The sequence below is a fragment of the Theobroma cacao genome, chromosome 9 (genome assembly GCF_000208745.1).
Source record: "Theobroma cacao cultivar B97-61/B2 chromosome 9, Criollo_cocoa_genome_V2, whole genome shotgun sequence".
NCBI lineage: Eukaryota > Viridiplantae > Streptophyta > Magnoliopsida > Malvales > Malvaceae > Theobroma > Theobroma cacao.
This window is the reverse complement of record NC_030858.1, coordinates 37,762,650-37,776,570: the sequence shown is the minus strand read 5'-3', so window position 1 is coordinate 37,776,570 and position 13,921 is coordinate 37,762,650. Positions and strand designations below refer to the sequence as shown.

General features: G+C 35.3%; 2 protein-coding genes across 2 annotated transcripts; one reads left to right on the top strand and one right to left on the bottom strand.

Moving 5' to 3' along the window:
• On the top strand, nt 3,148–5,817 carry LOC18590938. The gene is made up of 4 exons (XM_007016770.2): nt 3,148–3,256; nt 4,662–4,873; nt 5,302–5,450; nt 5,570–5,817. Exons 1-4 carry the CDS (start codon nt 3,211–3,213, stop codon nt 5,655–5,657), a joined length of 495 nt encoding a protein of 164 aa, XP_007016832.2. The 5' UTR covers nt 3,148–3,210; the 3' UTR covers nt 5,658–5,817.
• Nucleotides 9,660–12,212, bottom strand: LOC18590937 (high affinity nitrate transporter 2.6). Its single transcript, XM_007016769.2, has 3 exons — nt 11,347–12,212; nt 11,135–11,250; nt 9,660–11,049 (listed from the first exon to the last, which is right to left on the bottom strand). The coding sequence occupies exons 1-3, from the start codon at nt 12,154–12,156 to the stop codon at nt 10,371–10,373; spliced, it is 1,605 nt and encodes a 534-aa protein (XP_007016831.2). The 5' UTR covers nt 12,157–12,212; the 3' UTR covers nt 9,660–10,370.

The following is a 13,921-nucleotide window of genomic DNA, read 5'->3' as shown; positions in this document are numbered from 1 at the left end:
CCACCAATATGTGATACGTACGTTTTAAGTTAGTCGGTAAAGCATTTATCGAGTTGCAAATAGCTACCAAACTTGATTAGTGTGGAAAAATTCTGGGTCAGGTTTGGCCCCATCATTCTAGCCCATGTTTTCCCCATTGAATGGCTATGGGGTTGTAGGCCCTACGACATTGCTTAGTTTCACATGCTTTTTGAGAATCCCTGGTGCCTGCTGCGTGGTGTGACGCGTGACCCCATCCCTGTGGGGTTCTTTCCGATTGGCCATTCCCCCCAACCCTGCACCATACTAAATTTTGGCATACCTTAAAAGTTCATCAATTCCTAATGGACTGGCCAGGGTAATGTCAATAATAAGAAGAAAATTACCTCCTCCTCATGAACAAAAATGTTTTGTCTGTATTAAGTTATCTGTTTCATACTTTTTTCGTAATTTAATCACTTTTAATAAATTTTTTATGTTAAGATTATTCTTATTTTAAAGTTACTTATTTTAATAAAACACGTGATGTAAAATTATAAAAATAATAATAAATCAAGAACTGCAAACACATTCATTTCAATCAAAATTTATAAGCTTCATTCAAAAGTATATGACAATCCAAAACATGATGGTGAAACCATACATTGAAGGTGGAGGACATATATCCTTATGCCCCCAAAAGAAGCCAAAAAAAAAAAAAATAATGAAAAAAACAATTAAATAGTCGAAATTCTTATTATCATACATACATCATGCACCTCACATATTTCTGTCTAATGCCAACCAAAAAAAGAGCATGCATGCATATGCATCAAGGTTTTTTGTCGGGGTGCGTTTTAGACCCACAAAAAGAACCAAGAGTTTGATAGTTAACGTAGCGGCTTGGAGCTGATGAATGCGTAGATCCTTTGGGCATGCAACCCTTAGCTTCCTTCTCATTGAAAGCCTTGTGCTTATGGTTCATCACTTGCGGGTTCATCTTCACGTAATCCACGGACGCAGGCCTCATCGTGCTAGGAACACTGGATGGGATTTCCCGACCGGCCATGGCAACATGTGGAGAAGATGAAAACAAGAGGAGGAGATATATGGAAATAATGCAATATACTGTGGCAGACATAATTTTTATGAGGAGGGTTTCCACCTGTTTCTTCTTCTTCTTCTTCCTTTGGTAATGGTTGGTTTCCTTGTGAATGGATAGAGGTTTTTGAAAGGGTTTTTAGGGAGGGTGAGGGTTTTTAAAGAGGGTGGCGAAAGGAAAGTGCCAAAGGGGGTGGTCTTAAATAGGCTCGTGAGTAGGCCGAAAATGCTATAGCATTAGTTTTCGAAGGGTGAGGTGGGTGCCCTTTCCTTTGTACTGTTCTTTTTCCCACTGTGGAAGCTATTGAAATGCCCGTGAGCTTCTTTTATTACGCAATCAAATCAAAATCCCTTGCTTCAAATGCAGCTCCACATCCATGGCAACTTCTTTACCTAAAAATTTTTTGAATCTCCATGGCGACCGCTTTCTTGGAATAGTAAAATATTTGGGAAAAACTCCTTAAAATAATGTTTGCAGTACTAATCAACATTGTGTTGACAGATTATAAGAAAAACCAAAGATATAGCTCATTGGATGTATGTTCATTAAGAGTTTAATTTTGATTTGGGACTACAATAGAGCTTTGATCACAGTTGATTTGGTCTGTTAATTGTACACAATTACTGATAAACAACTATTAATAGAATAAAATTTTCTATTTCATTTAATACTTACTTGATGTTCTTTTTTATAATTTTGACGTGTTATATTCGGTATCTTATATTATCAATATTTCAAAAACAGGTCGATAGTTTAGAGCTAAGCTAAAGCTTCTTACCAACTTCTAATATTGATTATTGCATCTTCATGTTGTTAAATGTCATTATTAAGCACCATTTAGATCCATTTATACACCAGTTGTTTAATATTTGTCAGGGCATTTATCAATCCTGTCCCTCCATCCCTGGCTCGAATTTACAAGAAAAAGCAATTTGATCAATTTTGCTATGGAATTGAAACATCAAATAAAGCCTCACCCAAACGTGTGATGGTAATGCTCAAATACGTACCATGACAAGCATTGAATCTCAAAGGGCTGCAAAGCTGAGAGAGGAGATGTAGACGTAAAGCTTGACTGTGTTGCTTTCTCAAGTCGTCTAAACAGACCTTTTAGGAAAAGCTGAAAAACTCCAAAGCAAGAACTTTCTGAAGTCAACTTCAAATATCTTTCTTGCTCTACCAAATGTAGGCAACTTGTCAAATGTAGTTGATAGGTGAATCCAAGCTGACCTACGCAAAAGGGTTGTTCTGCTAAAGTTCTGAAGATCATAATCCCACCTGTCCCCTTCATTTCATGACAATCTTCATTGGCTCCAACCAATGTAGCAATAACTCAACTGTGTCCCCTGTAAAACTGGGTTATCTATGGAGGCTGGTTGGCAAGTTTCCTAACAAAATAAGTGTGAGAAGAAGAGGGTGTTTAATATCAAAATTTAAAACCATTTATGTTTTGGAGGTGTTGACATTTATTTAGATATGCATTGAATATTGTGGAGTAATAGCTCCAACCAGTCCTGTAATTTTCCCACGGTGCAAATTGGGAGAGACTCGTTTCACGTTTTGTCTATGCATCTTTAAGCGTCGTGCCAATAAACATTGAATAGCCATCCAGAATTTTGTGACCCTTCAAAATAAATGCTCATCAAGATTTGAAACCATTGGTATAGCAATATAAAAAATTATATGCAGTAAAAAACAAAAAACAAACCTTTTGTAGTTTTTTATTGCTGCCATTATGAACCCAAATTCGAGAACCATTGTTAGACAGAAGGCAAACTACATATATACTAAACTCTCTAGGCTATGGGGTTTCAAATCCTTTCAAGTGTTGGTAAAATTTGGGTTTTATCATGCCTTAAAGATGACACAGCTGTGATTAACATAAGAAATTCATGAACAAAAATCTTTGAGAATTAGTTAAATTAGCCATAACATGGAAAAGAACAGTCAGCAGGTTGAGGTCTGGATGATTAATTGCTGTTGTTGCTGGATATCTTCTGTGAACTATAGGTGCACACTCAATGGCACTTATGAAATTGTATTGATGATTGAGGGCTAACTTGAAATTTTACCCGACAGCGAAGATAAGAGACATGAGACTAGGAAAAGAAACAGTTAATTCTGTTTAGCTACGAAATACCCTTTTCAGAATGGAGCTCTCAGTTCACTCTTTAACGTTTGCATCCTACTCCAAGAGTAAGTCTCAACGAACTCTAAAACTCTCATTTATTTGATATACATAGAATTTGAGATAGAATTTAATTATGAACATAACCACCCAAGCTCCCAAGCTTTATGAAACTAACTAGAAAGTAGTTCTAGTTGTTGTAGATGCACCTAAATTTTGAAACAATGAAAATCCCTGTAATGGCAAATTGCCATTAAAGTTTAGGCCTGGATCTCTACCGGCTGGTTGTTTTATCTGAGTGTATGAATTTGTAAAAGGCCAGCTGCTGGTGGGTTTCTTGTTTTTCTTTTAATGAAACCTCCACTGGCCATTCATTGTAATCTTTATGAAGAAAGGTTTGTTATTTAATGGTGCAATTACTTAAGGTAAAGATGGTTGCTTGCACCTGTTTTCTCCAAGCTGATGATGGTTGTGGCTGGTGAAGGGAACCATAACAATGGGGGGGAACACTAGAGTTAATGTTAGTTGAAGTTTATGGTTTCAATGAGAGTTCTGCTATTGGATGGGTGGAGTGAATGCTTTGGTTTGAATCTTTCTGAAAATTAATTTTTTCTGGTCCTTGGGTGGTTCAGAATTTTATATCTCTGGTTAATGGCAAATCTTCTGTTGGAATGCATGGTGGAATGTGAGCAGCAAAGTAAGATTTTGGGTTTAGGATTTGACTTTGAATTGGAAAGTGTAAAACCCATTCTGTTTGTTAGGGATAAGGATTTCCTTGTTGCAGCTTTGCTGATTGTGGTTATTATCAGGTTAGAATTCAGACCCTTTGTTGGAATTGGATTGTGATCAACTAATTCTGGGCTATTGCCTACTAGACAAGTTTATTATGCTCTCAGTTTAGCCTTGTTATGGAATCTTCTGTTCCATTCTGACTACTTTCATTATTGAAGCTAAAATAGATTAGTTTTGTTAAAATCTAACGTCACTTGATATCTTAATGGATTATTAAAAGCAAAATAAGCTAAAACCCTTTGATATGCCCCAACTCCTTTTCACATATTGCTTTTGTAACACTGAATTCATTGTCATTTTAAATCGCTGCTGGAAAAATTGAGGTTCTTAATTGCTTTGAGTTAGCTGGAAACAAGTTTCATTTTCACTGCGTATTGGGTTCTGGTTTCCTGTCTGCTCCTGTTTTCTAAAATTGGATTTATGTTTTGATTATAAATCTTTGATCAAAGCATTATTTTCATTTTATATTATCTCACACAAAGGCAGTTTACCTGTGTTGTTGGAGAGTTATGCTGGATGATGATATTGGTTAGACTAATAAACATCTGAATGTTAGAAAGCAAAAAGGCTTCGGCCAACCACTTCAAAGGCCACATAATCCTTAAGCAATTTATAGATGATGTTACAGTCTTGTTGACTTGGAAGGTGCTTTTCTGATCTTTTCTTTTTGATGTTGTGAAGCATTTGGAGACTCCTGGCCAAAAGTCCAGAGTGTGCTAGACTATAGAGTCTGTTCTTTAATTGATGCGAAATCAAAAGAACATAGGAGAAAATTATCCATACTATCTTCTGCACTGCCAGAAACAGCTGCTTCTGTGGCAATTGCTGCAACAGTTGTGGGTGCAGCTGCTACATTCCTTGTTAGGAGAACTAAATCTTCTGATGCAACTGAGGTGAGTGCTTCTTTCCCTCCCCCCCCCCTCCTTTAATTCTTGATCAATTTCCTTCTCTGTTTCGAGTGAATCGTAGTCCGAAAGATGAAAAGAATACATTTAATTTCTTAAGATGTTTCTTTATGATTCTGCAAGTATATATTTGAGATGGGACAGATTTTATGGTTGCCTTAACTCACCACAGTATTGATGCCATCATTCAAACTTCAAAAAAAGTTGTTGGATTCCATAAAATTTCCAAGAATATTTCCTAAAACATCTCTCTTCCTATTTCATTCTTAAATTAGAAATAATTTTTTTGGGAACATTATGTCAAAGCATGTACTACTACTTAGGTTTATTTCCATTACATAAAAAATGCCTCAAATCAATATTTCCCCTCCTAGACCATCAACCTAGCTGCATTTTTCCCTTTCAAAAATTTGAAGGTTCCCTTGAGACCATGTGAAGATTGTGAGGGTTCTGGGATATGTTCAGAGTGTAAAGGTGAAGGCTTTGTATTGAAGAAAATGTCAGAAGATAGTGCAGAAAAGGCAAGAATGACTGCAAAGAACATGGCCACTCGATACACAGCTGGGTATATTTCCTCAGTGAATGTCCCTCATTCTTTCTTCCCCTGCCATTCGTTATCTATGTCTATATTATATATTGGCCTTCCTAGATGTTCTGTTGAGCATTTGCTCTTAATCATTTCAGGCTTCCCAAGAAATGGAGCTATTGCACGAGGTGTTCTTCTTCCCGGTCTTGTAGTACTTGTGGAGGCAGTGGAAAGTTAAGCTACTAACCATTTTGCTGCTTCAGACAATGTTGTTCTTGCCCACAATTTTGCTGCTCCATGGAAGGATAGTATCAAATTTTGCCTAAGAATATGAGTGAGCTGACTCTTTTATATGTCTATAAATTGATGGATGATATAAATAATATTGTCTCTTTCAAAGATCATATATGCCTTGCTTCATGCACTTAAACTGAAAATTAAGTGAAATTTTGTTACCATAAATATAATTTTCTGTTCCATCTCACACCAGAATGGATCGATATGTTCTTAATTTTACAGGTTTATGCAAGAGTCCTCTATTATGCATTTTGGGGGTTAAATGGACCTCATAGTTTCAAGGACAGAAAAAGAAGCTGCTGGTAGACTTATGAACTAACATAGGATGTTATAGATTAATCAGAAATGCCAGAGACACTTTTAATAAAGAAACAAGTTCTAGAGAGAAAAAAAAAATTCAAAGATTCTGGATAAGGGCCTGATGAGTTGCTCACCAACTCTTTTAAATTTGTATGTCATTTTCATATGAGAAATGTTGATGAATGTTCAGAGCCACCAGTGAAAGTTTTTAACCACTTTGGTTAAGATTCAAGAGGTTTCTAAACAGAACCTAGAGCCTTGGGTGTGGACTGAGAAGATACATAGATACAGAAAGAGATATATATATATATATATATATGAGCTTCACCCCCAATCTTTCGAATTTGGAACTTCGACTTCTCTGAAACTTATGAATTGATCATCAGGTAGGTTCACAGACATCTGGTATAGGACTTGTTTGCTAAACAAGTCATGTTCAGCATTTTAAATCCGAATATTCACATTATTAGCTAGGCCGAGTTGCATGAAGACTTGCATCTGGTGAATTCGTAGAATTCAAGCAGCATGTCCCATCATTTCAAGCTATGTATATGTCACGCCCCAGACCCGAGACATGACAGAGTCCGCATACCTGTAAGATGTAATCCTACAGACATGTAAGGCTCTAAAATATATATCTTAAACCATTACTAAAAGAGACTGATATACTTGAAGAATTTAGTGATTTATAAACTATATCTGTCGATAGACTTTCCAAATATCATAATTCGACAATATTCAAAATTAAATCTCCAAAACCACAAAGCTACTAAGTCAAGATAAAAATCTGAATACTAATTAAGATAGTTCGATGTTCATAATATTTAAATAAATCATAGACAATTTAAATGCTATTAGATTAAACATCACTCTCCGAAATTCTCGCGTGGTTGACCAAATTACAACTTGAAAAAAAAAAATTGAAGGAAGGAGTGAGTCCAACTACTCAGCAAGTAACTAACATCCCTTCAACCGGATTAAGCATGCTTAAAACATTTAGGCCAAAATATCATTTATAAATGCCGAGACAAAATATTAGGTAATCTTATTTGGAATCATATACGTCAAAATTTATACATTTAAATAACAGAACAAATATATTCACAATATTTAACTTTTAATGGTCTCCCATAACATGCTACGACCACACTTAACCCCTGTGGCATAGGTCAGAAATAAAACCACAATTAACCTCGATGGCACGGGTCAGAAGCATATCAAAAGCAACCATTGGCTGTACTGAACAGATATCACAAATACCACTATTCTGTAACCGGTGGTGCAATTGGGAGATCGATATCTAATAACAGAATACATGTCGACATGGCCAACATTTAACTCCCATTGGCAGGGTCAGAACATAGCCATACTAGGAGACAAAACAAAAATATATATTTTTAGATTATCAAAAGTTCATAAAACAGTATATCAAATTTCTCAAGCATATCTTATACACCACAAAAGCATATTTGTTTCAGACTAAATATTTGTGTTTATATTTGCGAAATCATATATGCATACATTATATAAAGTCATGAACAAATTTCAAAATCAGAAATCATATTTTGCATAAACCACATTCTAAATCCAACATATACTCTCATATACATATACATTTTGCATGCTCAACCCGATTTTAATAAATCATAGGACAAATATTATATCTCATGTACAAATTCAGATTGAAGCTAATTTTTAAGGTGTGAAAACACCGAAGGGATATCAGTCACTTACCTGATCTCGTTAATTTCACTTTCAAGTAGCAAATCTGAAAATCCTCCTAGTAGCATAACATTTCGAGAAACACATACATACAAAAATCAGAACTGAGTTTTCAAACAGATCTTACAAGAAAACTTTCCGTTGACCATCCTAAGTACTTAGGGTGTGTAGCGACTTCTATTACAATTTAGAAATATTTTTGGTTAATAAGATAATATTTTATATTATATATATTTTTGAATTAAACAAAATTTCCAATAAGGTTGAGAATTAAGCTTAAATTATAAAATCAATAAGGATTTTAATTTCAGAGAGAGAAATAACACTAATTTCACTTGTAAAAAATCATATTTATAATTTTTTATAAATTTTTGATATTTTTATAAAATTTACTAATTTAAGAAATAAATTTATAAAAATGTAAATATATATACTTTTAGATATAGAAATCACATATCCAGTATTTTTTTAAGTTTTCAACAGAATTTATCATATATTAATTAAAATTGAAAAAAANATATAGTAGAAATCACATATCCAGTATTTTTTTAAGTTTTCAACAGAATTTATCATATATTAATTAAAATTGAAAAAAAAAATATAAAAGATTAAAAGAATTTTTTTTTCTTGAATTTCCAGAATCCAGATGGCCATTTGGCCTAATTTATGAACTCGTAACTTTTAACTCGAAAATTTTTCAGTTATAAAATCAATACCAATATGAGGTATTCATATCATACTACAACACCAAAATTTGTTTCGATTAAAAAGAACACAAAGTTCTCAAGTTTCAAAAGCCAAATTTCTCAAAATCGTCACAAAAATACCCAACTTTCTGGGTTTTCAGTACCAACGAGCCTATTTTGAGGCTTCAATTCTCTTAACACAGGAAGCTTCTAACTGAGCCATTGACTCCAAATTAAACATCTAATTTCATACTACAAAAGTCTTCAAAGAAACGACCAAAAACGTTGCCGGAATATGGAGTTCCGGTGACCCAAAGTCGGGCTGTCAAAACTGTTGAAAAATAGATTTCTAATTAACTTTAAAAATTCATATCTTCCTAACCATAAGGCCAAACAGGATGCTACGAAAACCATTGGAAAGATCTTTTCAAGACCTTTCCATTGGTACCCATCATGCCACCGGAAAGTCATAGGAAAAGTGCCGGATTTAAATAAAAAATAAAAAATATAACTAATTTAGGGTTTTTGTACCCAAACTATGAAAATATAATCTCAAATATACCTTAATCAGCAATCTCTTTCCCTTTCCTTTGTCTTTCTTCTTCGCTGGTATTAAACTTTTCTGACTGTCTGTTGTTTGAATATGATGAATAAACTAACGTAAGTTATTGTCTGTTCTTTTAAAACTTATAAACTACCTAACCCTACTAACTTAAACGTAATAATAAACTGACCTTAACTCTACTAACTTAAACGTGATAAGTAAACTGACTTTAATAAAACTTCTTCATTTACTTAAAAACCCTTCTTTTATTTTCTAATTATTAAGGCACCAAAGGTTATAATTGTAAATAAATAAAATACTAAAATAATATCTACTTATCATCTTTATAAAACTATAGCTTAATAAATCTAAATGTTTTTATAATAAATATTTTGTGAGGGGTATTACAGTATATACCTCATCTAGTTGATAATTGAAGAAACACATTACTAGCACTATTTAAAATTAGTTTCTTCTTAGTACTAAGCTTAAAGTAGTTTTCCCTGTCATCAATGTTTTACTTAATCTGAGATGTTAAACTTTTCTCCATAGCTCCAATTTTTCCTTCTTTAAACTCAAGAAAGTCTGCAAATTTAGCTGTTTGATGGGCATTTTACATAATACTAGTTGCTCTTATTATATTAGCCTTCCTATTTTTTTTTGTTTTCTGATAGTTAAGTAGTTAAACCAGCAAAGACTAACAGTTGCCTTTCTTTAATCTTGGTGTGGGGAGAACTCTATATTCCTTCAACCACAAGGAAAAGCAGGGTTAGAGTCAAATTCTTTATAATTTTGCTTACACGAAGCCAGGTCACTTATCATTTTGGTACATCTGTACGGAAAGAAGAAAGTGTGCCTTTCGTTTGAGCTGATATAGCTTATCATAAATTAAGTCAACTTCTCCGGCAAATGCTCAAGTTCACAGTATTTTGTTGTTTTGTCACGTTATCTTTTCTTGTTTCAGGGGTCAACTAATGCATAAGCAATCATCAACAAGATCTCATCCTCCCATTTTTATTGAGAGAGAACCAAGTTTTCAATGCAGATACGAGTCTATTCTAGAGTAGCAATCAAGGTACAGAAAGCCGAATTCGTATTCAGGAAGACTCATCCTCCCATTTTTTCTGAGAGAAACCAAAATTTCAGTGCAGATGCAAGTGTATTCTTCATTAGCAATCAAAGTACAAAAGAGCCAATTATTAGTATTCACTGGCTTGCTGGTATAGGTTTCTACTTCCATCATAACTCATCTGCTACTGCAGATAACTTGCAATACACAGTAAAAAGTAATTTGGAGGAAATTGAGAGAATAAATTTGTGGTTAATATATATATACCATACACAAGCAGCTCTTTTCCCTCAATTCCAGCCAAAAATTATGTTGATTTTAACTAATAACTTGTACACTGATTAAACATGGGCTGGTGTGGAAGTTGGAGGGGTTGCAGCGGAGGAAACCTCATTGCCAACCCGTTTGCCACGTTCGGACCGGCTGTTCTCAGCAAACTTGACGCTTCCTTCATGCAAACCCTGCTGTTTCTCGTCCTCTGTCCATTCCGACATGTAATAGTATTCTTCAGTAGATTTAACAGGGTCTTTAGAAGGAGGAAAGAACATGCTTCCCCACTGTGGGAAGTGCAACAGGGCTACAGGAATTGTGCAAACCACAGCCGTAACACCCATCAAAGAAAGACCTGTGGCTGTAGAGAATCTTGAGCCTGAGAAAAATACAAGCTGTGTCAGTCCGGAACCGAAGTTCCCTCCTGCGCCAGTTAGGCCTGATATCAATCCCAGGGATCGTCGTGAAACAAATGGGACTACCCCAAAAGTTGCTCCACATGCAGCTTGGGTCCCAAGAGAGAAAAGGATCATTGCCAAGACAGCAATTGGAAGTGAATCAGCCAGACCAAGCCAGATACAGAAGACACCCCCTAGCGTTTGGAAGAGCCAAAGGATCCATAGCCTGCCTCTCATGCCCAACAATCTTGCTGCTACATCAGATGCATAACCGCCAAAGGGACGAGCAAAGAAGTTGGCCATGCCGAAGCTAGCAGCTATAGTCCCAGCAGTGTGGAGTTTAAGATTAAATCTGTTGCACACATAATAATTCGTATGGTTATGGTTGGTTCATCATTTTGTGACATAAAAGGGCCAGAAGATGGTCGGGATAGTACCTGTCATAAAAATATCCTGAGATGACATTGTTGATAGTCAATTCAATGCCCATAGAAAACCCGTAAAGGAGGAAAAATATCCATGTTCGGTAGTTGGTGACTGCATACCGAAAAACCTGAACAAGAAAAGCAAATCAGCCCCATATTTGTTGGATCATAGTCATAGCAAGCTCAAGTTAGTAAGAGAAAAAATTGTATTCAGAAAACCTTACCTTGGAGAACTTATCTTTGGCCACCTCACCCTTCTTCTGTAGGGTACTAAGGTTTCCATCAGGCAAGTCTTGGCCAAGAGTTAGAACCAAGATGCCCATAATGACATGAAACCAACCCGGAATGAAAAAGGCAATCCTCCAGGCAGTGAAGGGAGTTGCACCGGCTAGCCTGATTAAATGATAAGCTAAGGGCATCAAGAGTTGAGTGACTCCACCACCCATGTCACCCCACCCACCTGCACATCCATTAACAAGCCCTATAATCTTGCCATTGAACATTATTGTCGTCCAGTACTGGCATGACACAAAGGTTGCAAGGCAAAATCCGATCATGAATCGGACGGCTAAGTAGCCCTGGGCATCAGACACAAAAGACATGCAGAACACAGTTGGGGCAGACAGCATTAGAAGAAATGCAGTCCCATATCTTGGACCAATTAGGTCACAAACTGCACCCATCACTAGCCTGGAGAATATGCTTCCAGACACAGAAGCAACCCCGGCATTGCCTATATCCGCTTGTTTTAAATCAAGATTATCACGGATGATAGGAACAAGGGGTGCCGCAGCAAAAGTAGAGATGAAACAGGTGAAAAATGAGATCCAAGCTAGGTGAAATGTTCTCATGTGAGGTTTAGCAAAGGAAAAGACTTTGAAAACTTGGGCTCTGTGCTCTGAATCAACAGGAAGAGCAAATTTTGCCGTGGTATCAGTTGGGATATCAGCTGATGCAGCTGAGAGGGCAAAGGTTTGTTCTCTGCCTGTTACTCCATGCATGGAAGTCCCAAAGGAACCTTCATTGTCAGCCATTTTTCTATGTTTTAGAAGAGGACTGTTTTACAAAAGTACGCAACGAAAATAATAGAAAGTCCCTTGCTGTTGCTCTATCGAGGGTGGGGTGGTATGATTATTTATAGTTGAACTGCCCAAGGACCCTGCACATGGTGTGGCATTGGTGGATTAGAATATACACTTAAAATAACAGTGAAATGAATAAAATATTTATTAATAAAATCACAAGTTCATCATTTCAACCAAAAATTGATTATATGCATCATAACGTTTCTTTTTTGACAAAATGTATAGAAAACGTTTGTAATATAATATTCTTTTAACTCGTAAGTTTTAAAAAGCGTTGATCGGGTTTATAATTGATGCATTAGATTATCATTGAAATAAAACTCTGATCAATTAACACGCATTAAATATAATTTCTTAATTAATTTCTTTAATCACGGTCAAACACGCATCCCGATTCTTTTACTTTGAAGTAATTAATGATCTATTTTCATTTTGAGATCATCTACTTTCGAATCAATTTTGCAAATGGCTGACTTAAGCACCCACCTGCTTGAATGCGACCCATGTATATATGAATAGGCAAGAAACCGACAGTGTCCTTCAAAAAGTTCTATGGCTGTTAAAATCAGACAAAAGTGTAAAAAGATTAAGACAAAGAACTAAATGGACTAGGAAAATTATTGATGTAAGGCAGTTCACTTGAGGACAGTACATTCTTAGATCATCATCTTAAAGTAAGTAAAAGTATATCATTAGAAAATTTCTATATTTTCTCAACAGATTAAAAGTATATCTGTGTAGATTCGAAGACATCAATCAAAACAGCCATTTAATTAATTACAAAATAATTAATTTATGGGCTAATTATCTTGAACACATATAATTGGATCAATTAAAATTTTCTTATGTGTCATGTATTTATCTTTTGAGATAATTTAGAGATAATATATTAATTGAACCAATAAAAATTCAGCTATTAATCATCCAAGTTATCACTAAATAAATGAAAACAATTTAGAGATAATATTTAAATTTGATCAATTAAAATTCACTTATTGGTTATCTAATTTATCTCTAAATAAATCAAGATAATATAGAGATAAAATTCAAATTTGATAATCTAATTTATCTCCAAATAAATTAAAATAATTTAGAGATAATGTCGTAACGTGCGGGTCCGGGAACCCGACCGCCAGACACTAACGTGGAAAACTCACTAAAAATTAAACTAGGAGTTGCCACCAATCTTTTTTACTGGGTGTGATTGGCCACCTAATGACTCGATTCTAATCGATGAAAACTTAAATTAATTTTAAGTCCACCGAAAAGAACCTTAAATCGGTCTGCGATTTTTTAGCTCTAGGTTCGGGAGTACGGTTACGCCCAGGGAAGGATTAGCACCCCTGGGACGCCCGTTCTATGAACGGTATCATTTTTAGATTATCCTATTGGGCTTTAATTCTTAATTTCACTATATTTCCTTAATTATTATTCTTTTATTTTAGCTCCTATTTAACTTAAAATGGAATGCAAATGGGTGGCGAGATGAAGTGCATGGCGTGAGATAAAAATGCCGGACGAATAACCTTTTATCGAGGATATTTTCTCAAATTCGCCCATCATACTGGTGGGACTCGGGATATTCTCTCACCTAGGGAATTATCCGAGAAACTCACCTTCGCAAATTCAACGAATAATTCCCGTCATCGGGGTCATCGTTCGTTTTCTTTTTTTTTAAAATAATGTTTTTGTGCATAATGAACCTAATTCGGGC

Coding starts and splice junctions, on each gene's coding strand:
- LOC18590937 (XM_007016769.2), bottom strand. CDS start 12,156: ATGGCTGACAATGAAGGTTCCTTTGGGACTTCCATGCATGGAGTAACA. Junction 11,251..11,346: donor CCAAAGATAAGTTCTCCAAG/GTAAGGTTTTCT, acceptor TTTCTTGTTCAG/GTTTTTCGGTATGCAGTCAC. Junction 11,050..11,134: donor TCAGGATATTTTTATGACAG/GTACTATCCCGA, acceptor TGTGTGCAACAG/ATTTAATCTTAAACTCCACA.
- LOC18590938 (XM_007016770.2), top strand. CDS start 3,211: ATGGAGCTCTCAGTTCACTCTTTAACGTTTGCATCCTACTCCAAGA. Junction 4,874..5,301: donor AATCTTCTGATGCAACTGAG/GTGAGTGCTTCT, acceptor AAAAATTTGAAG/GTTCCCTTGAGACCATGTGA. Junction 5,451..5,569: donor GCCACTCGATACACAGCTGG/GTATATTTCCTC, acceptor TAATCATTTCAG/GCTTCCCAAGAAATGGAGCT.